The sequence below is a fragment of the Carettochelys insculpta genome, chromosome 8, assembly GCF_033958435.1.
Source record: "Carettochelys insculpta isolate YL-2023 chromosome 8, ASM3395843v1, whole genome shotgun sequence".
NCBI lineage: Eukaryota > Metazoa > Chordata > Testudines > Carettochelyidae > Carettochelys > Carettochelys insculpta.
This window is the reverse complement of record NC_134144.1, coordinates 64819082-64844334: the sequence shown is the minus strand read 5'-3', so window position 1 is coordinate 64844334 and position 25253 is coordinate 64819082. Positions and strand designations below refer to the sequence as shown.

Sequence of the window (25253 nt, the reverse complement as noted above, 5' to 3'; positions counted from 1 at the left end):
GGATTAGCTAGAAGCATTGCCATTGGCAAGAGATCTAAGGTACAACTGATGTAGCATAAGTTATTGATCCTTTGGGACTGGAAGTAACCTGAATATTGTGATTTTGGGGGTAAGGGACCATCTGCTACAAAGGCAAACTTGCATGGGTGGTATGACAGCCTGGCATGCCAAAGGCTGTTATAGGACTTAAGTTAATACTTGGTTGGTGAAATCTATTTGTAGAACACTCAACAAGGTTGGGGATGTGTGCCCTGGTTTGTAATAGTCTGCACTGAGTCTGGTACCTATGTTCATGAGCCACTCCAGATAGCCTGACAGATACATCTAGGCTATGTGTATGCAAGAGTGTTCTTCCAGCAAAACTAGGCTTTTGTCAAGAAAAATCCACGGTGTCGACATGCAAAATGCACTTCGTCCACACACTGTTGACAAAACCCAGCACATCCTCCAGCAGCATTGCGCCTCTCTGCATTGAAGAGCAACATCTTTGTTGACAGTTTCCTGTTGACAAAGAAGCCGTGTAGATGTTCTTGGGGGGTCCTCTGTTGAGGGACAGGGCTTCTGGTTCACCAGGCAGCTCTGCGTGCTGAGCTTCCAGTTGGCCATTCTGTTAAGAGAATGACTGGGCAATTTGGCCACTCTCTGTGGACGGAGCAGATTGCTCCTTCAATCTGCTTTTGTGTGTGGATGCGATTTGTCGACAAGTTTTGCTGGAAGATCTCTTCCAAGAGTAACTTTTGTTGACAGATCGTTGTAGTGTAGATGTAGCCCTAGAGAAAAATAACCTGAAATATAAAGAGTCAGTAGGAAGAAGAAACTTGAGAAGTAATGAGGGTAAAGCAGACCAACAGCAGTAGTGGGCAGCATAATGGACTGACTTTGCAATGTGATATGGCAATATAAACAAAAACCACCAGTGTAATTTTTGGGCTATTTGCATAGAAACATGAATAATTTTTGGGCTATTTGCATGAAACATATCACAATATAGTGAATACTCCTCTCTAGAGCTGTGGGCTGGCGGGCTGGCTACATCTGGAACACTATGTTCAGTACTAGGCACCTCATTAACCACAAAGATACTGACATTTTGGAGGCCGAGCAGAGAAAGAGCTCGACAAAAATGCTCAGAGGGGTTGCAGAAGGGACATATGAAGAAAGATTAAAAGAGCTCTTTGTGCAATAGCTGTGCTAAATGGTGACTAATGGCACAGTCTAAGCATCATGTACTTAATACTTCCCTGGGGAGCAGAAGGAAGAGACAGCTTCAGACCTGCTCAGCATTGGCCTAAGTGTGCACCTAATGACATGGAGGGAAATTTTACTGTTTATTTAGATGGGAATGGAGTGAAACCACTGAGAAACAGGTTTGAGAATCCTGCCCTTCAGGCAGAAGCTAGGGTTGCCAACTCCATGATTGCAGAAAACCAAATACCCCTGCCCAGCCCCTTCTCAGAGGCCCTGCCCCTACTTACTCCATCTCCCCTCCTTTGCCTACTTGGCCACAGCCTTACTCACTCATTCATTCATTTTCACCATGCTGGGGCAGGGTATTGGGGTGTACAATCTGAGTGGGAGTTTGGGGTCTGGAGGGAGCTTGGGGTGGGGGTGCAGGCTCCAGTCACAGCTTGTCAGGTAGCTCCTGGAAGCAGCCAGTATATTCTTCTGCTCCTAGGTGCAGGGAATGATCTGGGACCTCCATATACTACCACACCTGTGGCACAGGCACCATCCCAAGCTTGTCACATTGGCCAGAATCAATGGGAGCCACAGGGTGGTGTCTGCAGACAGCGGCAGTGTGAAGGGACCTCCTCACTCCTAGATGTTCTTGTGCCTACAAGCCAATGGAACATACTGGCTGCATCCATGGAGCTGCACAGCACCATTGCTGGGGCAAAGCAGACTTTCAGCGATGACTGGAGTGGCGGGGGTACCTTTCTGACTGAGCAACCTTAGAGCAGATCTCAAAGAATTGTACAGAAGTGTGTATAAGCATTATCTGTAATGGCAACTGACAAGGGAGGCTCTGGGCCACATGCCCCTTCTCCTTCCAGCCCCGCATTGCTCGAGCACAGGCTTGTGCTACTTGCGGGCTGCATTGCTCTAAGAAAGGGTTGGGACCATCCCCACACTCCCTGGAAGGGGCACATCTGGTGAGCGTGGGAGGAAGAGTCAATGCTGGAGAGTACATGCGACTCCTTGTACATCATTCTGATTATCCCCTCTTTACAGGGAAGGCCTCAGAGACAACCAAAGAAGCTATACGAGCAAGCTCTGACCCTGTAAAAGTGTAGTTAGGCACTTACCTTCATGCATGTGAGTAGTGCTTTCATGGGAGACTAGCCATAGTTCAAACATACCTAACTGAAGGAAAATTGTCTTGATAGTCAGCCCAGGGTTTTTGGTTTTTTTCTTTTTCTCAGTTTAGCCTCATTTCCTCATAATAATAGAGCCCATTCTCATTAGAGCCTAGAACAGTGAAAAGTTAGAGTAAAAGTTTCAAAAGTGCTTTAGTTCCATTTTCAGATGTGAATTGAGCATTTGGGCTCAGATTTTTAAAGTTACTTAGGTGTCTGAAGATGCAGGCAGGCATATAGGGAAGGTTAATGGAGGCAACTTGGCAATTCTGAAAATCCCACTAGGATCTTATCTATATCTTTGAACTTCTAGGCCCTGCTTCAAAAAAGGTACTTACATACTTAAGTTTCAGGTTTGTTGCAAAGTACCAGGTTTAGGCACACCTGTGATCCACAAAAATCCTCAAAAAACCTAAATTTACTTGGCACTTTAAGTTTCCAAGGTAAAAGCTTTGTATACATCTATGTTTCTGCCTGTAAGTATGCTTGCATTGCTATCTCGCTCCAGGCATTTGGCTACCACAAAATGGATCAGCTACCTCCTAACTGTCCCCCACACGTCACTCTGCAATACCCTATCCCTCTTTTCCCCTTCCAAAGACCTTCTGTTTGTCCCCCCCCTGCTTATTCAGGGGCTCTCCCAAGAATCAACAGGAGCACTGAAGTAATCAGGTACTAATCAGCAGGTGAATAAGCATGTCAGAATGTGGTCCTTGTCAATTACACCTGTGTGTCTTTAGTGTAATTGAAATTTGCCAATAAGAGCAGAACTAGACTTAAATTGCTGAGAAGTGTGATAATTTCAACTCTCTGTTAGATACATTATTTTTGTCTCTGGTGCTGTTTATAGTAAGAATAGCCTAGCTAGCAAAATGAGTAACATAGATTCTAGCAATAAGCTAATAATAATTAAATTTTGCTTATATCTTATTGATTTGTTTTACTGGGTGAGCTTTTACTATCTTTTGAGCTATCTTTTGTTTAATCCTGTTTGGAGCTTAATGAAATAGACAAAAAACCATGTTAATCTGAAAAGCTGCTTTTATCATACTAATGAATTCAATGAAAAAATATAACAGTAGGCCTTTTAATTTGATAATAAATATAGCTCATTTAGAGATTCATTTTGAAATGCATGAAGGAAAATGCTAATCATATCTTAATGGCTGTTATCTTATATAGGTAGTTACTGAGTTTTTATTTGTTTTTTTTTCTTTTTGTTTCAACTTGTTTTCATTGTATGGGTAAGTATGAGTACTGTGTAAGTATGGGTTTGTAGATATATGTATTTGTCTCTCTCTCTTCTTAGGAGTGTGCATATAGTAATGATACAAAGTACTATATAAGACTGACCCTACAGCATTTGGGTGATTTATGTAACAAAGATTTTTTTTTAAAGGTAGTATCTGTTGCAAGCTGTGTGGAGCTTTTATTTATTATTAAGTATACAATTAATTACTTGTCTAAGAGAACTCTTCTAGCTCTTATCTTCCAGTAGCTCAATGGTAAATGGGTAGCTTCCACAAATTGTATCAATCCTTAACCTACTTTAAAGTTGAGTCAAGAGTATAGAGAAAGTACTCTCTCTACCCTGCACACCATAAATGCTCTTTATGGGGCATGGTATAAACTGAAGCTGACTTATTTTGAACTACTATATGTACTAAAGCTTGACCTGCTTATTTCCCCAAGAGTTGAGCTTAATAGGCAAAGAGTACTTGAAAGTCTCTCTCTTGTTTTGGTTTGTATAGCTAGCTAGTTGTTAATGTGAAAAACTAATCTGTCCATGCTGAAAGCAGTTAATTAGACAGAAATGTTAAACCACATATTGGAGGAGGTGTTCCAGAAAGTGTATAGAAAGATCCTATATTACCATATCCTTGTCTATCAACCTAATTTTATAGAGATCTTCATTAGATACAAGTCTGATTGCGTGCTGAGAAAAAGGATCTACTCAGCTATTTTGTGTTTCCAAACATAGATATTTCCTCCCAGATCTAGTTAAAGGTGCCCCTTTCTTGTTTTTGAAGGGCTCCTTGTTATATGACAGGAGGCATTTCCTTAGCTCTTTCGTAAGTTATCTTCACCCCAACCTTTAACTAGAATGAGGAAGATGGCAGTTGCTTGCTGTTTGAAAACAACTGATGTCTAAAGTCCCAATTCTAGTTGTTTACTAGTGTCTGCTGTGAACTCCACCAGTTTTGCCTAAGGGAGGCAATGGAATGTCTTCACTGCAGAGTTAAATTTGAATGTTGCCTTAATGTGAGCCCATCCCCACACAAGAATCTTAAACTTGAGTGTGATGGTGGCTTGAATTGAATTGGCAGAAGCAGTACAGGCTACATCTGGAGTTGTATCAACTCATCAGCTACTAACACAATCACAATGCAGCTCAGTTTAGTGGCTCTCACTCAAGACGAGTTGATTCTACACTGAAGATGTAGATAGAACTAACAAAAAGTAGACTTGAATGCCTTGTCTCACTGTTTCTCAACCCTCTACCAAAGTCTGTGACAGACACAGCTTACTACTGTGGTATGCTTGGAAATAGGCCTCATTGTAGAGCAGGAAACAAGGCAATTGTCACAGTAATTTGCTCTAAACATGAGAAGGCAGCATACAAATCTTCTTCAAAGGGGATTTGTATTTTTATAATTTCTTCAGCAGGCTGATGGCTGTTGGAAACTACAACTTCATAAAGGATATTCAATAATTCAGACTAGTCATATGTGACAGACTCTAATGCTATCTGTTCTCTCTCACTTGACTATTCCAGGTTTCTGGAGTTATCCTCCTGTGCATAGGAGTCTCTGTCCAGATGACACTCCATGATACTTTCATGGTGATGAATGAAGCCTCCACTGGTGTCCCTGTGATTATCACCATTGTTGGTGGTATAATCATCTCCATCTCAGCCTTTGGTGCAATTACTATTTTGAAATCCAGTCACACATTGATCAAAGTGGTAAAGTATCTCTAGCTTCATGTCTTGTCTATGCAAGCTCTAAAGTGTAAATTTCAGAGGTTAAGCAATAGGGTGGAAGCATGAGCTATATGTTGCAGGTGCCTTGCTGAACCTCAGATACTTTCTTCTGCATTGTTCACATCTGCCTTCTAAGACTGATGCATCTATTGGTTTGTAGGGTAATATTGTACAATGGGGTGAAGCTACATTTGAGAGGAAAGCTTTTGTTTCACATGTCTGGGAACTGACTTGCCAATGTGAAAGACCTAATTATTGGAAAACGTGTATATCCCTGGTTTCAACTGCAGGGCTACTCAAGATTCCAGTCTCTGGGCTGAGTGCAGTTACTTCAGGAGGATGGGGATAATGGTAAAAAGCTGTAGCCAAACATTTTGAAGGGGAATGCTCAAGTCATTTTCTGGCATTAAATGGAAAAAAAAATTATTCTCAAAATTGCTGAGTGTGTACAACTCCTATTGACTGCAGTGGGATCTGTCTACCAGGCACTCAACACCAACATTCATATTTAGGCAAAGCTTCAACCTACCTGAGTTAATAGTCTTATGTGGGGAAGCTTTTTTTCTCTGGAACTAGTTTTATGTCTAGATTAGAAGTGTTTATTGGAAGATACCTTGCTACAAAACTTTTGTCAATTGTGCATGTGCAGACTGCAGGGCTGATCGAAAGAGAGATCCTCTCTGACAGGGTGTGGTCAGACGGCCCGGCTACTCTACTGGCAAAACTGCCACCTAAAATAACAGTATACAGGGTTGCAAGTCACCAATTCCTTCTGGGAGTCCCGGCAAGGGGTACCCTTAAAGGAATCGCCCAGACATCCATTCCCTGCCTATGCTACAGGCTTGCTTACTTCCTGGAGGGACAGCATAGCTAGAACAGGGCTTTGCGTCTTTCTGGGAGACACAGCTTATTCCAGGGAGCCATGGTGCCAAAGTAGGCCCCTGGGTTGCACTGGCCCCACGCAGAAGTGCTTCAGCGCTGCTGAACCTTCTAACAGTTGTCCTATCTCTCATGGAGGGTGAGCCTGATGCCATCTGCAAGGACCTTGCTGTGGCTGCAGAACAGTCACCCCTGCACCCACCAGGAGCGCAGGCAGATGTGAAGGCACCACTCCAGTTCCAACTGGTGGGATCAGCTGGTCATGGGGTAGTGAGAAGACCAGCGGTGGTTCTGGAGCTTGTGCCTGGCTTGCTCCTGCCCTCCAGAGATGGGACACCCAGCTATGGCCTGTCATCCCATGGAGAAGTGGGTTGCAGTTGCCCCCTGGAAGCTCCCCATCCCAACAGCTGCTGGTCGGTGGGCAACAAGTTTGGAATGGGGAAGTCCAGTGTTGGGGTCTACTTCTTGGAAGTAAGACCCTCTCAGGCTGCAGTCCCTGGATGGGGAAGCTGTGGGCTCACCCTGGTGATGAGGTGGGGGTGGTTTGGCCCTCAGTCAATGTGGATCCAGCTGTAAGGAAGATAAGGAGGAGGGACTGTGAGTCATTCATGCAATACAGCCCCTAAGGTTGTGCTCCCCACCATGAACCAAGGAACAGGGATGTCCTGGGAGCAGAGCCACATGTGGCCCACACTGCGGGCCCTGCTGCATGAGGACTTTGCAGTGCCTCCAGGACCTCGTGGCCAAGGGGGCTGTCTGCCCACAGAGGGGTCCCTTCCTGGGTGCTGGGTGAGCTGGGAGCAGCCTGGCTCTCCTTGAGGCTCACTCACACCCCTGTGGTTTCTGGTACTGTCCACGGGAGCAGGCTGTGCTTCTCATCTGCAGGCAAGCCTGCGTTCCAGGCTCTGCACTCCTCGGTGCATCTGGGGTCAGGCAAGTCTGCTTGTGGCTAGCCTGCTTTGAGCCATGGCTGGTGCTGGGAAGAGACGCCTCCCCTCCCCTGGGGCTTGTCTGGCCTCCCCTGAAGTTGGTGGTGGGATGTCACCTGGGGGCTGTGTGCTGGGTCCAGGTGGCACATGCTACCTTGCACATGGCTCCATGTGCCAGAACCGCAGGGCAAGGTCCCACCCGAGTCGGCCAGGTGATGCTCATAGCATGCCACATTTATGCCTGCCTCCCATGCCCTGGAGTGTGATGTGTGGGGTACTCGCCAGAGGGACCCTTGTCTAGCTCCAATGGTGCCCTAGAAGTGGTCTGGCTACCGGGGACCAGTTTGAGGACAACATAGAGGCTGCTGCTGGTATCCAACTCTATCTCTGGCTCTGGAGAGGTTGGGGCTCGGAGGCCTCCTCCAATATCTCCTGCTGAGGTGGTGTGGGGGGCCTTTAGGTGCTGTGTCTATGGTGTGGTGCAGTGGGGATGTGCCACAAAGCTAGCCACAAGGCCCTGAGGGTGGGCTTCCCCATTCCAAACTGGTTGCCCACCAAGCAGTAGCTATCAAGGTCATGAGCTTCCAGAGGGCGACTGCCATGCAGCTCCCTGTAGTGGTGGCAAGTCCTGCCCCAGAGCACTGGGCAAGATCTCAGGCCTGGACATAGCCCTGGTGCAGTGCTTTCACCTTTGGCTGGACTTGCTCCATGCTCTGTGGGGTGGCCCTATTTGGCAAGGGCAGTGGCCATCTGGGTATATATGGGGATGTTGGGGTGCTTTGCTTTGGGGTCTTCTAGGGTCTCCTCCCCCAACAGGGCCTTGACCTCAGCCCTGGCCCAGAAGAGGGCGTGCCTCTTGCTGCCCAAGGGTTGCTCTGGGGATCTTTCAGGCTGGTCCCTGAAGGGTCTAGGGGGGGACATAGGTTCCCTGTTGATCTGCCATGGGGACCACTGGCTGCTAAGAAGTAGGCTGCAAGGGTATGGGATACAGCTGTGTGTTGCCCTGCTGTTTGCACACTCAACTTCCAGCCGCAGGGTTTCCCAGGCTCCCTGCAGCTTTAAGAAGGGCCAGAGGCATGAACAATAGAGCAGTGATTGTTGTAGACATGCTGCCCACTGGGGCACCTGCACCGCACCCTGGAGGCCTTATTTGTTGACAGAAGGCCCCCGGAACATCCAGACCCATGTTTTGTCAACACAGGCATTTTTTCCTCCTGGCCAGCGGGGTACGTCTGTCAACAAAAATGCTGCGTGTCGACAGAACGCCATTGGAAATGTGGATGCTCTGCAGGTTTTGTTGACAAAATGGCCATTTTTCTAACAAAACCTCATTGAGTCTAGACATAGTCCAAGTGTTGTTTCAGCTGCTGCAGGCATATATATTTTTTGCCATTGTCCTTGTAGCACAACTTTCCACTAAAATCACTGTGAAATTCTGATGTTCAAAACAATAGTACACCACATGGTGGTCTGTACAGATGTTGATGTTGCCCATTGATTTGAAGGGCTATTCTTGTAGTTAAATCCTGTTGTCCATAACTAATGTGGAAAGTGCTCAGTCATCGCTTTCCTCCCCTTCCTCACCCTCAGCTCACAGTTCTTTTCCTGGGTATTATAAGGTCTCCTGTTCTCCTTATAGCGTTAGTGGGAAAGGACATCTGTTAGAAGACTGGACCTCCTAAGTCCCCCAGATCAATAGTACCAATTGACATACTGCTGTAGGCAAATCAACTTCTCACATAAACCTGCTTGTACTGGGAAGAATGAGCCAATTGTTAGGTATTGAACTTATAGCTGAAACATTGAAATATTTGTTAAATAATTCTGTACCTTAAGGCTATGTCTACACTAGCACAAAACTTCGAAATGGCCATGCAGACAGCCATTTCGAAGATTACTAATGAGGAGCTGAAATGCATAGTCAGCACCTCATTAGCATGCCACCAGCCACAGCTCTTCAAAATTGCTGCTTTTCGCTGCTGCACAGCTTGTCCAGATGGGGGTCCTTTTCGAAAGGACCCTGCCAACTTTGAAATGCCCTTATTCCTATCAGGAATGTGCATTTCAGCGCCTCATTAGTAATCTTTGAAATGGCTATTTGCATGCCCATTTCGAAGTTTTGTGCTGAATATGCAGACACGGCCTAAATGTCTCTTGAACAGTGTGTCTAAGCACTGGATGATCCCATCAGCAAATACAGGCTCTGCTTCCAGGAGGAGAGATGCAGAAAATCTTTGTGGGTATGGGCTGTAAATACTCAAACTTCACTTAAGATGAAGGAAATTAGTGTGTTATGTTTTTCTTCTTAAAAATGAGCTTTCTCATGGAAATGTGGCTTGGAAATATAGGGCCCTCTGGACTCTAAAGCAAGCAATGGCATCCAGGTGCCTGTGGCTATTTCTTTTTTAAACAAACTAGTATGGTCTAAATTTCTGACCACTGCAATGGGTAACCAATTACTCCAATAAGAATTGAATTAGCTGACTGTAAAAGAGACTTTGGAATTAAGCAGGAAACAGAACCCCTTCCTAAAGGGGATATTTGTAAGGCAGGAAGGAAAGGGAGAGGTTGTAATATTCACATTCATAAAACCACAAGAATCAAGCTTAGACTTGTATAACTACATCTAAAATACCAGGTATTTTTTTGGCTGAATCTGCTATTATGGCAAGTTATGCCGTTCTTCAAGTTTTACCAGATTTGATCAGCCATGACAGAGTTGAGGAAGGCATTCATTATGATTAAATTGCCATTTAACAGAAATGCATGGGAACAGCTAAAATCTTCAGTGACCTATTGGCGTAACTAAGCTTAAAAATTAAAAATATGTAATTCATACATGTATGGCAGCTGCTCATGCTAGTATGTCTTAACCTGAGTGTGATTTATCCTGACTCAAGAAACTTACTTCCTTACACTCTATTAATGCAACTGCTTCATATGCCAATCACTACAGCAGTGAATGATTTGATGAGGCCATCTCTTTAGTCCCTGCAAAAGCTTGACTCTTTCAGCACCTCTGAATTAGATCTAATTCTGTCCCCACTTCATAGGTGGGTAAACTTGTTGCTTTTCTCTAGGCCACAACAGCTCCCAACAATGCGAGTGGTTGTGAGAATAATTGGATTAATTGATAAATGCCTGCTGAAAGAGTGAAATAATGTCTCCTAGTTGATTTAATGTGACATCTCCACATCTGTGTCTGCTTTCAGGTGAACATGGGTAACAGTTCTCAGAAAATGTGGCCAATCTCAACAGCAACTGCATTCTGTCTACATTTTTACTGCACTTGGCTGCAATAGCCCTCACCTAGAACCATATAAAGTGGCACTTTCAAAAGTGACCAGAATTAGTACAGCACTGACAGCTGCTGAAATGTTATCTGTAGTGTTTTAATGACATGTAGATATCCTTGTCTTCAAAAGACTGCATCTCAGTACAGTAGATTGTGATATAGGGACCAATATTAAGGCCTTCATTTGAGCAAATTTACCTTCGGAATAGTTCACCTTCTAATCTGTTGTTTAGGATCCTTTTGAAGGTGAAAGTTTCCATGAAACAATAGAATTGTAACACTGGAAGAGAAACTGAGGTCAACTGATCTTTCCTTCCTTGTGGTATTCCCCTAGGCAGGAACAAGCATACCTAGACAGTCCCTGCCAGATGTTTGCCTAACCTGTTGTAATTAACCTCCCATGATGGGCATTCCACAACCTCCCCTGTAAAGGGAAAGGTTTTTTCCCTAATATGTGAGGTAAATCTCTTTCCACAGATTATCCCCATTATTATTTGTCCTACTTCGGTGGACATGGAGAACAACTGAACACAGTCCTCTAGAGCAGGGTTTTCTTAAACAATGTTCCATGGAACACTGGTGTTGTGTGAACAACCCACAGGTGTGCTGCAGGCCTCTGACACTTTTGATATCAGATGCTGATGGTATATATTTTCTGTTATTAAAACCAGATACAATGTTATTACTTCATTTCTGATACCCGATGAAGTAATTTAATTTTGTTTTTCTGTATATGTTGCTGTTTGGGTTTTTGTTTTTGGTCTGACAATTTTTTTAAGAAAATTTTCACAAGTGTTCCACATTTTAAAAAAAAATTACTGTTTGGTGTTCTGTGGTCTCAAAAGCTGTGTCTACATGACCCCTTTCTTTTGGATGGGGCATGCAAATTTTGTTTCCGGAAGAATGTTTCCTTTCAAAGGAACCCTGTCCAGTTGGCTGCTTTGGCTTCCAGAAAAGGCTCTTCTGGAAACCAGATGTGGGAATATGCAAATAAGGCATGATATTTAAATCTGTGCATCATTTGCATGCCCATTCTGAAAGGGAGGGACCATGTAGACGTAGCTAAAGAGTTTAAGAAATACGTCTCTAGATGTCTTCAGATATGTTAAGGGTTGCTAAAGGATCATGCTGAGTCATCTTTCCTCAAGACAAAACCTTCAGTTTTATTTAATCTCTCCTCATAGGTCAGGTTTTCAGAACCTTTTATCATTTTAGTTGCTCTCATTTGGACTCTCCAATTTGTTCACATCTTACTTAAAGTAGGGGGTCAAAAACTAGACAGTGTATTCCAGTTAAGGCTTTACCAGTGCCAAGTACAGAAGTCCAATAACCTCCAACATCTGCTTTATGATGACTCTCCAGTTAATGTGGCCCAGAATATTAGCCTGTTTTGCAATTGGGTATCGCCTATGCAGTTGTATTCCCTATGCTATGCACTTGACTCCTTTTCTGCACTACTTTGCCTAGCTAGTCATTCTCCACTTTGTAGTGGGGCAGTTGTTGTTTGTTGTTTGTTTTTTCTTTCCTATGTATTAACTTGACTATGTATTGAATTTCCACCTGCTGACTTTTCATTATTTGTTCTCCAAATTGCCAAGTCACTTTGCAATCTAATCCTGTCCTCCAAAGTGCTTTCCACTACCTCAGGCTTCACGTCATTTGCAAATCTTTAGCATGCTCTCCATTCCATTATCAAAGTGATTAATGAAAATATTGAATAGTACTGCACCTAGAATGGGACTCTACTTGATTTGTCTGCATCATCTGAAAGAAAATGGATAATTACTGAGGTTTTTTTTTTTTTTGTTTGTTTTTTTTTCTCCACCCAGTTGCATTCTCTCCTTTATAGTAATTTCATCTGGACTATAGTTCCACAGTTTTCTTGAGTGTCATGTGGGATTGTCAAAACCTTTATAAAAATCCAGAAAACTCACATATACAAGTTTCCCATATCTTCCCCTATTCATTATGCCAGTAACTATGTCAAAGAAGGAAATTAAGCTGGTTTGGCATGTTGGTTTTTTGTCCCCCCCCACTCCTTTCCCCTTAAAATTCTACTATTCTCTAGGTGCTTACAAATGTAACTTTTTTTTTCCAATATCTTTTAAGGTTTGGAAGTTAGGCTGATTAAATTATAATTCCCTAAATTCTCTTTCCTTTTTTTCCAAAGATAGGTATGATATTTCCCCCTCTTCAGCCCTTGTCAAACCTCAACTAATTGGGGGAAAAAAAGATGCATAAAGCTATATGTAACATGGACTAGTGACGTGTTTGGCTGGATTACTCTAAAACAAGTGCACTAACTGTGCACTGGGAGATGATGAATGTGACCTGAAATTACTGTTGTTAGTTCACAGGCATGCTGCTGATTATCTTCCTGATTGAAATCATAGTTGGTATCTCTGCCTATGCTTACAGAGGGAAGGTAGGTATGTGAAAACTTAGCGTATGCATAGTGTTGTTAAATGGCACACTTTCTTAATGTGAGAGGTTTCAAGTAAAGGGTACTCTCCAGGAACCCTAACTGGTATCACAGATTTCTTTGCTTAAAGTATGCTTATCATTAAAAAAAATTATACAAAAAGCCACACTAATTGACAACACAACTCTAAGACTAGCTTCTTGAGTTGAGTGACTGATGGTGTACTAGTTTACACTTAATTCTATACCATAGAGTAATGTTACTATACTGTACTTTAATTCCAAACATAAAATATCTGTAACCGGAGAGCCATGAAATCACAGCTGCAATTCAGAATCCTAGCTTGACTTTTAGTAGGGCAGCTGGAATGTCAAATTTGCTTAGTTGGTCAATTGATGATGGACAACTTATGGGCTATGTCAACACTAGCACCCCCCCACTTTCAAAAGGGGGATACTAATGAGACACATTGGGATATGCTAATGAGACTACAATGAATATGCAGTGCCTTATTAGCATAACGACAGTTGCAGCACTTCAAAAGTAATGCTTTTGATCATGCGCATCTCATCTACATGGGGCCTTTTTTGAAATAAGGGGATTTCAATGTCTGTGGGGTCCTTTTCAAAAGGACCCTGCGTAGACGAGCCATACATGATTGAAGGTAGCACTTTCAAAGTGCCATGGCCACCATTATGGTAATGAGGCACTGCAATTAATATGCAGTGTCTCATTAGCATATCTGCCTCATTGGCACCCCCCTTTTGAAAGTTGTAGACATAGCCATGGAGCCCTAAAATAACTTTTAAGTTTAACCACAGGCTGAAATATGAACCTCATTCAAAGCTCCCCTGAACCAGTAGTCACCTTTGCTACCAGGGAAGTGGAGACTCAAAGTATTACAATGGTGACTTGCAAGACAGCTACACGTGTGTCTTTTGACAAAGCTTCATTGTTAAAATGGGTCTGAAAACCTAGGTGTGTTGAGTGGCAGCATGTTAGACTGCCAGTGACTGGTGTTTAGTATAGGTTGCAAGTGGGAGATGAGTAGACCTAGAACCTCAAGATAATGGAAGCTGTAAAAACAGTGCAGAGAGAAACCTCTCCAAAAGGGAGGGCAAAGAAAGCACTAGTACTCGGGGTAACCAGACACTACAGCATGCAATTGGTGCCCTATGGGGTGGCGCAGAGGGAGATATACATCTGTTTCTGCACATTTGCATACAAAGCAATGGCTTTATATTGGCTGATTCTAATTCTTCCCTAAGTACTCCACTAGGTTGTCTTTGTGTGTGGAAGGAGGTGAAGGTGATCTTAAAATCTGATCTCCCCTATTAACTAGAACCGGTATTCCCTGGAGTTCTAAGGATAACATGAAACTAATGGTAAATATGCTTAACTTGCATCTTCTGCCAAGAAAAATACCTTCATAATTGTAAGTCCAAAATCATCATTCCAATTTCCAAATGCATAATAGGATAGTATGAGGAAAATATGTTTTGGCTATATTACTGTCGCACTCAAGTAGCCAGAACTCATTATGGGCTCGAGCAAAACCAGAAGCCTTAAAAGGAGCAATGCTCCCATGTCTATTTCTGGCTGGAAATTGCATAAGTCACATAACGTTGACTGTAATGCTGATGGCCACTACTCATCCAGTAGCTTAAAAATTGCCCTTCCAGTTAGTGAAATGAGTGTTCGATAGCATCTGTGACCCAGTGCTTAGAGGTACTCGGTGAACCAGCTACTGCTGGGAATGGGGTGCAAAGAGTCTAGTCCACTGCAGGCCTCTCACTTATCACAGACACTAAACTGGTACACCATCAGTATTGCAAAATGATCTAAAATGCATTTTATGATATGTGCCATGAGTATCTCATTTCCAGCAATTACAAGCATTTGGGCGGGGGTGTGGATAGAAAATGGAGAGACTTACAGAAAAGTTTTGACTTGGCATTGGCACTTATATGTAACCTACACTGCAGAGACAGGGATGTCTGGCTAATAATTAAATTTGTCTGATCTGGAATGTGAAAGGTTCAAAATGTAAATATTGGGTTTGATGCAAGGTCTCCTAATGAGTTCTCTAATATTACTTATTCTTTAACTAAAGGGAGTATAATGTTGCCATTTTTTGTGGTAGAAACACATCGGCAAAAATGGTACCCTCTCTGGGTTCAGTATCTCCATGATTCTCTGCAGGAGAATGCAGTGTGCAGGGATTTGTCCACAGTTAGATAGCTTCTGTATGCACATAACAAACCCTATTTTCCTTACAGCTGCATAACAACCTACTGGGGAGCTTCTTGAAGACTCTTGACAAATATAACCAAGAATCCCAAGTTACCAAAGGAGTAGACAACTTGCAGAAGAATGTAAGTGAGCCTTCATGGCACCCCCTGCCCCTTCCCAGGTAATCCCAGGGCTGGGGCTGATGAGGTGTGGGTATGTACTTGGCACTGGCAAGTACCAGCACCAAAAAAGCACTGCTTTTGAGGATAAATTTAAAAATGGGGTCTGTATCTTTGGGAGGGGGGGAGGGCAGAAAATCAAAGCTCATCACGTAATTATTTTTATTCTTTAAAGTGCTTGTGTGTGTGAGAGAGAGAGACTGACAGACTCAGACTCAGACTCAGACTCAGACAGCTACTTCTCTGTAATCTAAGAATTTGCTCTGCCGGCCCCCTTTATAAGAGTTCTCCTTCCTTCTGTTAAGCTGTGTCTACACAGGCACAAATTTTCAAAATAGCCATGCTAATGGCCATTTTGAAGACTACTAATGAGGTGCTGAACTGAATATTCAGTGCCTCATTAGCATTAGGATGCTTCCGGCCGTGGCGCTTCGAAAGCGTGTGGCTTGGTGTGGCTACATGGGAAGGACCCCCGTGTAGCCACGCCAAGCTGCACGCTTTCGAAAGCAACGCTTTCGACGCGCCACAGCCAGAAGCGTCCTAATGAGGCACTGAATATTCAGTTCAGCACCTCATTAGTAATCTTCAAAATGGCCATTAGCATGGTTATTTTGAAGATTTGTGCCTGTGTAGACACAGTCTTAGTGAAATTTAAGTATAGAATTTTCTTCTGCTCAAACTAGGAAGTGGTCCTAGTTGTCCAGTTCAGCTTTTTGGGGCCAGAACAACCACATTAGCAGTATCTGTGAGATATGTGAGAGAGGTAGCAGTGTTAGTCTGTATCTTCGAGAACACCAACGTCTTTGCCCATGAAAGCTTATGCTCCAAAATATCTGTTAGTTTATAAGGTGCCACAGGACTTCACACTAGAAACATATAACCAAGTTATAGTAAAAGAATGAGGTGGAAGAGTTCTTTTTTCCCCATAGATCACTTAATACTGTTTTAAGAGCTTCTCTTCATGTATGGCACGTCTTTTTCGAACCAAAATCTGACCAGACTTCCAGGCTAGTGGCATTCTCACCTTGCTTCCTCCAGAAAGGTTAGAAAACAAGTCAAGGCTTAAGGTTTAACAAATGAAACCTAACCGATGTCTTCAAACCAATAGCATACAAAATCTAACAGCTTTGCCTCATGTTGGTCAGTCTGAAAACTCTCGTGTAGTTAATGGTGAAGCTTCAACAACCTATGGAGCTGTCTAAATGAAGATTTCGCCAAAGAAATGTGCTAAAATTTGTGAGGTTGAATTATTTGTTACAAAGCAATGAGGCCTCAAAAGGACATTCCACAGAGCTAACATTCCAAAGGGGAGGCAAGTGATGGCTTCAGACAGCGTTTCCTGTAAGTTGAGTGCTTGGGTGGCTGCCCACAAGAGATTCAAGTGCTGCCCAGCTGATGAGCAGAGTGCCCACGGTGGGCAGCATGTCTCTGTCTATGGTGCACAACTGCACATGCTTCAGTGCACAGAACAGAATTTATTCTACCCAGGGATGGAAAAAAGTTAGAGGGAACACTGGCTTTGGACAAAACTCTCTGACTAATCTCAACAGCGTGCGCAGGCCTGTCTGAGTTAGAACTGGCAATCTTAATGGGAAGTACGCTGCTTATGTGGACTGGCATCCTTTGACTGTCTATTGCTATTGTGTTCTGAACAGCTTTGAAAACCTTCCTAAGAACTCTGCCTTGACTGAGGGTGCTGCATAAAATCACTTTAGCAGATTTTTTTTGCTTAAAATTGCAGTTTTTTAAAAAACGTTGATTCTAGTTGCAGTGCTGTGGGGCTCAGAACTATACCGACTGGTTCAATACTACGTTTGGATCGCTCAGTTCAGCTGTTCCAAATAGCTGCTGCAAGAAGAAAACAAAAAGTTGTGGAATGAACCTAAGCAACGATACTGCTAACATCAATCAAGAGGTACCCTAGGCTCTAGAAGCCAATTTTCTTACCAGGCAGTACATGATGCTATCCCGTCAGTGTGCTCCTGTAGGCTTTGTAGAGGAGATGGAAAGTGACTAAAAATGTGGCCGACAGCCTCTGCTACTCACTGTTTCAGAGGAATATGTAAGCTTTCCTTAACAAATCTGCCTAAGGCATCTGTGTACTCTCATTACTGTAGCGCCTCTCAATCTTAATATAGTTATCTCTTCACTTCTGAAAAGTAGGGAATAACCGCTGTTGCCATATTACAATTGGAGGGAAGTGAAGCTATTGCTACATGCCTGGTTTTTGATTGAAACGCAGAGTCAAAAAGGAACCCAAGAGGCTCCAATCAGCACTGCTGACTGGGCCATTAAAAAATCTGGTTGTTAGAGCTGAAAGGTTCCCTACCTGTCTCCACAAGGCTCTGAGGAACAGTGGAATGTCCCACTGGCTCCTAGGTGGAAGGATGGCTGGGTAGGCTCTACAGGCTCATCCTGTATCAAGTCTGCATCTCCCATGGACTATGGTTCCCAGCCAATGGGAACTGCACAGGTGGGGGCAGCATACACTTCAAAGAATTGCCAGGCTGTCCATATGCCTAGGAGTTGATTATATTGCAACTTCTGAAGAGCTCCTGAAGGTGTCTAGAACTTGGGCAACCTGGGTTCAGTTCCCAGACCCCTACCCTGAGCCCCCTCGAATGCACTGAATCCCTAAATTCCAGGACCACATTCCCAGCCAAGGCCTTCATCTCCTCCTGCACCAGCCTGATGACAATGTGAACATGGGGGGTGGGGGAGAGCAAGTGACAACTGGAGAGCAGCCTCTCAGAAGGGGCAGGATAGGTAGGGCCTTGGAAAAAGAGGTGGGGTAGAGGACAGGGAAAAGGTGCTTAGCTTTCTAATTGCCTAAAACTAACAACTCTAGGAGAGACTATGGCCCAAAAAAAAAAAAGTATCTTGCTCAAGACCACACAGGAAGCCTGTAGGAGGGGCCAGGGAACTGAACCCAGGTTGCCCATGTCCTAGGCTAGTACCCTAACCATGGAACAGCTCTTCCTCTTCCTTAAAGGGAAATGTTCAGAAATATATATCCATGGCTGAAAGTTCAGAAGGTGAACCTGTCTAGAAAGGTAAAGTAATATGTATTCTCTTAGAATCAAGATAATGAGAAAAGTAGAATAAAAATAACATGATTTCTGTCCCTGTTAACCTTGGACAGAATTGCTGAATTAACCTTATTAGAGGTTTTAGGATCCATGTTATTAGTAAAATGGCTGATGCTCATTTGCCCCCTTCATTCAGACTTTTTTTATAGGGAAGGGGTAATATCTTACTTCAGAACTAAACTGACGTCAGACTTCCTAAATCCAGGCAATGGTTCTTATACACAATATCTTCTATAGACCAAAGAAATGCTTCACTTCAAATATCCCTCATTTTTCCAAAACTAGTCTCAACCTGGAGGTTAAAATACGCCTGATGCAATTTGAGGCAGCTAAGAGAACAAGCAATAAAACCACTCTTGTGCAGTGGGTTTGGAAAGCTTTACTGTATTGCACTGGCATTCTGACTTCGGTAATGCTTGAATATAGGGGTGACCTAGCTATCATTAAAGCTAGCCTTAGCTGAGTCAGTGGGATCTTTCCTAATTTGGCATCGCTCTGTCTCTACTACTTTCCTTTCAAAGAAACTCCATCTACACAGCTAGTTTTGCAATTTGAAAGCAGCACTTTTGAGGCACTGGGTGGCGGCCATTATGCAAATGAGGTGCTGAATATTCATATTGGTGCCTCATTAGCATTTTCAACACACTTCATTTACATCCCCTTTGCAAAAGGGATGAACATGTGCAGACATAGCCTGTCTAAACAGCCCTTATTTTGAAATAGCTATTTCGAAATAGGCGCTATTCCTCATGGAATGAGGTTTACATAGTTCATTAAGCTAGCCACTAGGAAATGGCTGTTTCAAAATAACTTTTCTGTGTAGACATACCCTTAGGCTACAGTTAAACTACAGCGCTCCGTCAATAGACGTCACTGTCAGAAGATTTCCTTACAAAACTTCTGTTGACAGAGTGTGGACACACACTAAGGCAAATTGAGAGAGCACTCTGCTCTGTCAACAGAGCAGCTGGACTGCCTGGCTGCTCTCTTGACAAAACAGGCACCTGAAGCACAGCAGCCAGGGCTGTCTACTGTTGTGGATGCCCTGACTGTTGAGAGAGGCCCTCTGGAGGCATTTACACAGCTGTTTTGTAGACAGAAATCTGTTGACAAAGGCATTATGCCTCATAGTAGAGAGGCAGGACCCAATTGGGGAAAGTGCTGGGTTTTGTCTATACGCTGTTGACAAAAGGCACTTGGCGTGCAAATACGTGACCTGTTTTATTGCCAGAACTCTTAGGATGTGTCTACACTGCTCCCTTTGAAGTTGGGAGCTATGGTAAGTAGGATGGTGGGGGATTACTAATGAAGTGCTGCGGAGCATGTGCAGCACTTCATTAAGTTAATTCTCCTTCTGCGGCAACTTCGAAGCCGCAAACTTTGACTTGCCAGCTTGCATGTAGCTGTGGCTAACCTGCAGGTCCTTCAAAGTGCCTGGGCTAATTTGAAGTCTCTTTACTCAAAATTTTCTGAAGCAAATTTTGAGGAGTACAGAGACTTTGAAGTAGCCTGGGCACTTCCAAGTACCTGTGGATTAGCCTCAGCTACATGCAAGCTGGCACTTCAAAGTTTGCCACTTTGAAGTTGCCACCAGGGGAGAATTTACTAATGAAGTGCTGAGGTGCATATGCAGCACTTCATTAAGCTATCTCCCAACACCCTACTTACCATGCTCCCTTTGAAGTTGGGAGCTAGTGTGGAGACAGCCTTCGTGTAACCATAGTCTTAGTGTTGTCTCTTGCAAGCCATCTGTTCTTTGGCAGGTATTTTTAGCAAAACTTGATCAGCTACAACTGCAACAAAGATTGGATTATCTCCTATGAATGGTACAATTTGGCTGCTGTACCCATTGTGCTGAATCTTTTGGAAAGGAGTACCCTATTAGATGTAGTTCACTTCCTATTCTTATAGGTATTGGAATCTGGATATGCCAAATGTTGTGCTTAGCATGCTATTGTTTTTTCCTAGGGATGCATTCAAAAGCTGAGGAAATGGGCTGAAGAACACATTGCTCTTATTGGAGGAGTTGGCATAAGTGTTGGATTTGCACAGGTAAATATTGATTGTGTAGCTGCCTGTCTTGTATTCAAACTCCAGGTGGTGGTGATCATGCAATAAAATAGAAGCACAAGGGTCAACATCTAAAATACTGATGTGGAATAAACTAAACTGACTTAAATTAGCATATAAATTACTGAATAGTAAGCTGTTTAACCCTATGAAAGAATCAAGTCTCTTAACCTTGGTTCACTTCACCCTGCTGTGTGAGACTAAGCTATAGCCCAAGAAAGCACAAGTCACATTTTGCCTAACATGTCATGACATATGTTAAAGGTGCACAAATGTTTAAAGCATCAGTGCTGTGGCAAAAAAGGATTTCTAGTTCCGGTAATACTCATGAATCCTGTCAGCTCTGAGGGTCTTTTCCTCCTAAATATATAGGAGTAAAGGTTGTTTTAAAAGCAACTCTTAAACTCTAGCAGCATCAAGCTTAATCTCTTATCTCTACCTTTTTCTCCCCCTCAGTTACTTGGGATCTTATTTAGCTACATGCTACTGAGAATACTGAAGGAAGATTATGTGAATTTGTGAGCCTTCAGAATGAGTGTGCAATCTTGTACAAATTTCATGATTTTTCCTTATCTGATTGGTTTCGGTTCTGCTATGCTTAAAAGATTTATTGCGTACATTTAAAAGCGAACAAGTAAAATAATTACCTGTCTTCATGGGATCTTCTGGATCTGTTACAGTGTTTCATGGCAGTTATCCACTGTAGAACTCAAGTTCAATTGACTTGACAAAATTAGAATGAAAGGGTGGGAAATTAACTGTCTTGGTCAGAAAAAAAACTTACTGAGACTCTAGTACTAGCACATACTGGTTTAAAAAAAAAAAAAACATGCCAAGCTCTGAGAGAGTTCATTTTCTGGTAGGTTATACTATCGGTCTGCAACTTACTATAAAATAAAGTAGACCAAAACCAATTGAGGACAGATGGATTTGGTTACAAAAAGTCTGTGCTAATTACACACAAGCACAAAACAAAACCTTTCCCTGGTATTATGCAGTAATACATATGAAGGAGGAGACTAAATTTAACACATGACTTGTCTAATCTTACTACACCACAGTCTACTCTCTGTCTCTCGAAATTACAGGGAACAGTGTGCCAGAGGGATAGCCTTGTTTAGTCTGCATCTGCAAAAACGAGAAGTCCTGTGGCACCTCATAGACTGTTTGTTTGTTTTTGGAGCATAAGCTGTTGTGGGCAAAGAGCCACTTCATCAGATACATGTAGGTCTTTTACCAGTATGTGCTTGTACTAGTCATGCATCTGATGAAGTGGGTCTTTGCCCACAACAGCTTATGCTCCAATAAAATCTGTTTAGTCTATAAGGTAAACAGTGGTATCCTCCAAAGTATGGGAGACCTCCTTTGACAATTCAGCAGTCATAGAAGTGGATGTCAGAGAAGCCACCATCTGAATTGGGGAAAATCTTTAAAATTAGGATATAAAATTGTTTTGATCAGAGAAGGCAGACTAACAAGTTCTTATACTGGTGGAACCTCTCTATTCTGGGACTTTCTGGTGTAGCAACATCCATGGGCTGGCATCATGAGGGAGTGCTCTGGGGTTGGAGCAGTCAGGGGGAAAATCAGTGCAGAAGGGCCAGGGATGTTGCTAGATCATAGCCTTTGCGGCAGGAAGCACAGGCTGCCTAGGGCTCCTGACCACTGGAGTCCTGGGGGTGGAGGCTAGGAGCCCAGCAATGGTGGGAGGCTGGCTGGAAGCAGAGGGGCAGGACTTGATCTTCTCTTGTCTGACAAACTGCCTGGTTCAGGACCAGTAAGGTCCTGAGGGTGCCAGACCAGAGAGGTCCAGCCTGCAGTATTCTACCTAAAATTATGACAGACATCCCCAGTCAGTGAATCACAGCATACTTTTGATCAGCCATTTGTAAAGCGTTAAGGCATGTTGAAGTTCATATTCCAACTCTATTACTACTAAAACCTTTTGACCCATTCCACCTTTATTCCAGGTTTTATACTGGAGAATTCTGACTTCTAGTATGAACATTTATGTGTATTCTAGTAAGTTAGCAGGAGGAAAGCGCTAAACTTTCATTTTATATCCTCAACAGCTTAACTTCCAATGTCGCTTTGCTTATGAAGTGCACAATTAAATTCTATTTATAAGGAATGTAGCTTGTGATTCTGCCATCAGCCATACTCTGAAATCTGGAAAAAGAAGCCAAGCCAAGTCTTAAAAGCATTCTGAATCACTGAAGTCACTATTTAGTCTATATATTTTTTGGGGGGGGAGGGGGGAAGTAGGAATGGCAGTTCCTTTACACCATCTCATGCTTTAATTACCAATTTGTTGCAATAATTTAAATAATCAGATCTCAAAACTGCAGTGTAGCATAACATAAATGTCTCAACTGTGGAATGTGCTTTTTAGAATAACCGAATTTTGAAAGTGGTGCCAATTTGACTACTAACCTCCTCTTTGACAATTCTTCCCAAAATATAGACCATGTCAAACTATTGTTTCCTTCATCTAAATTGTACCCAGAAATGAATGCCTTCCAAAACTATTTGGCTGTAGTCAGCTGAGTGAGCAGCAGCAAAGACACATAGTAGGTCCTTTTTTAACCCCCACCCCCGCCCAGAAAAACCAAAAACCCCTAGATACAGCTTTTTAAAAAAATATACTATGTTAATGTCTTAAACCCTACTACAGGTCACTACCTAATAAATTATTTAGTTAGTCTTTAAAGTGCTACTGGACTCCCTTTTTACCTGATCAGATTAAGCCTTCTATGCCACCTATTTGACACTTTGGTGTGAAGAGTTTACAACTTAAACAGTCAAGACAAGGCAGGGAGATATACACAGAGTCGTCATACACAGTCATTTGGTATTAGTACAACATTTGCAAAGAACTCAGCCTTCTAATCTATCTGCATTCTGTAGACCAAACATAGCATATCTGACTTAAAGTAAGGAGCTCAAATAAATAATGCCTGTGCCATTTCTTAATATAAGCAATAGCCAGTGGTAAGCAATTGTGCTGTACAGGTGCCAGGAAGCGCTGAACTCTTTCTCAGAAGAATCTTAATCTGCCTTGCAGCAGGTCCTCTACTGTTAATTCAGATGCTTCTCAGGAAGCACTTACCCCACTCCATGTTCTCAAGTGGAGGAGAAGGCAAAATAGGCAAACTCCTTCTACATGGAAGTCATGTGACTATGCAAGTGTTTTGTGGAAAGGGGCACAAACCACCTTCTTTTGTGATTAGAAAGCCTATTCATCACCTATGCAGGCAGATACACTGTATGAAAGACTATTCCATGCTGCCTCTGCAGCAGCACAGTGTAGTTACAGGGATATCTAAATAAAACCAGGGCAATGAATTTTAATATGCCATGAGGCTGTACCTCTAACCACAAGTACCAAGCTGATCAATACTGTACTCTTTATGTAAACTTTAATTTTCATGCTATAATGTCAAAGGGACACTCAATGATTAGTGAGCCCTCATCTTAATCCCATCAACATTGCTATTTCCCCCCCCTCCCGCCCCCCATATGCAATCTAAAGATGAGGGAGAAGTCCTGTGGTACCTTATAGACTAACAGATTTTTTTGGAGCGTAAACTTTTGTGGGCAAAGACCCACTTCATCAGATGCATGCCTATGAAAGCTTATGCTCCAAAAAATGTTAGACTATAAAGGTCTACCAGGCTTCTTGTTTTTGCACATGCAGACTAACATGGCTTCCCTCTGATACTTGTAAAGATGAGGGTTAAATGATCCAGCTGTGGTATGTAAACAAAGCACATCGCTCCATTCCCATCTCTGAGCAAGGTACAAGTCTTAGATTTAACTTCTGCTGTAAACCAGGCCCTGTATTTCCAATATACATGACCTGATGCTTCACTGACGACTTTATGTCTTGACCAATGCCGCTGTCCTGAGTAAAAAGACCATTAAGTCAATGTCAAATCACTCATGCTATGCAGAATTTATGTAGAATACTGAGTGTGGATAGTGAGTGATACACAATGTAAGTGATCAAACATAGAGCTTGATTTCTGCCCCCACCTCACTATTCCCTGTGGACACACAAGCCACCATGACCATTTTCAGGAGTTAATGCAGATTGCTGTCTGCCATTCAATTTGTGAAGCTGTTGTCAGACTTGTTCATTAACCCAGCTCATGGTTCTAAATTTCAATATTGCCATGACTGATGCCCCACATGCCACCTCAGGATCTCCCTAGAAATAGTCAAGGAGATACTTAAAGAACTCCAACTATTATAACCCAGCAATGGTGGTTGAAGTTGCCTAATAAGAGGCTTTAGTCAACAAACTTACTGTACCATTGACTTACTTTTGAGAAGTCAGAGCTGTATGGAGGTAGTAGGAATTTAACCAAAGGCAGTAACTTTCTCAAATCCTCAAAGTGGTGCTGGCTATTCATCACAGCTGTACTGTATGCTAACCAGTAATTCTACTTATAACAGTAACTATAGTAAACATGCTGAATTAAGTCACCATGTATTAAGCCAGAGAAGTTTTAAAAGCATTCTGAACATATTACTTGCTGTGAAATGAGCAATTCATATCCACAGTTGGTTTCTGGTATCCTGTGGAATATATTCTTTCAGCAAAATACAAACAGTCCTGTAGCATCTTAAAGACTAACCATTTTATTTATTAGGTAATAATAAACCTAAAAAATAAAATGGTTAGTCTTTCTTGTGCTACACAACTGCTTGTTTTTTGTGAAACTGCAAACTAACATAGCTACCTCTCTGAGACTTACAGTTGCACCACTTCTAACTTTCAACAGGTTGTGAATGAGTCCATTTCTTAATGGGTAG

The 25253-nt window shown here is 42.7% G+C and overlaps 1 protein-coding gene across 1 annotated transcript; it reads left to right on the top strand.

Annotated features, from left to right (window-relative positions):
* The first annotated feature begins 3229 nt into the window (after window positions 1–3229).
* On the top strand, window positions 3230–20957 carry LOC142017203 (CD63 antigen-like). Its single transcript, XM_075001921.1, has 7 exons — window positions 3230–3304; window positions 5134–5322; window positions 12794–12868; window positions 15145–15240; window positions 17042–17191; window positions 20334–20417; window positions 20892–20957. The coding sequence occupies exons 1-7, from the start codon at window positions 3230–3232 to the stop codon at window positions 20955–20957; spliced, it is 735 nt and encodes a 244-aa protein (XP_074858022.1).
* Window positions 20958–25253: the final 4296 nt, after the last annotated feature.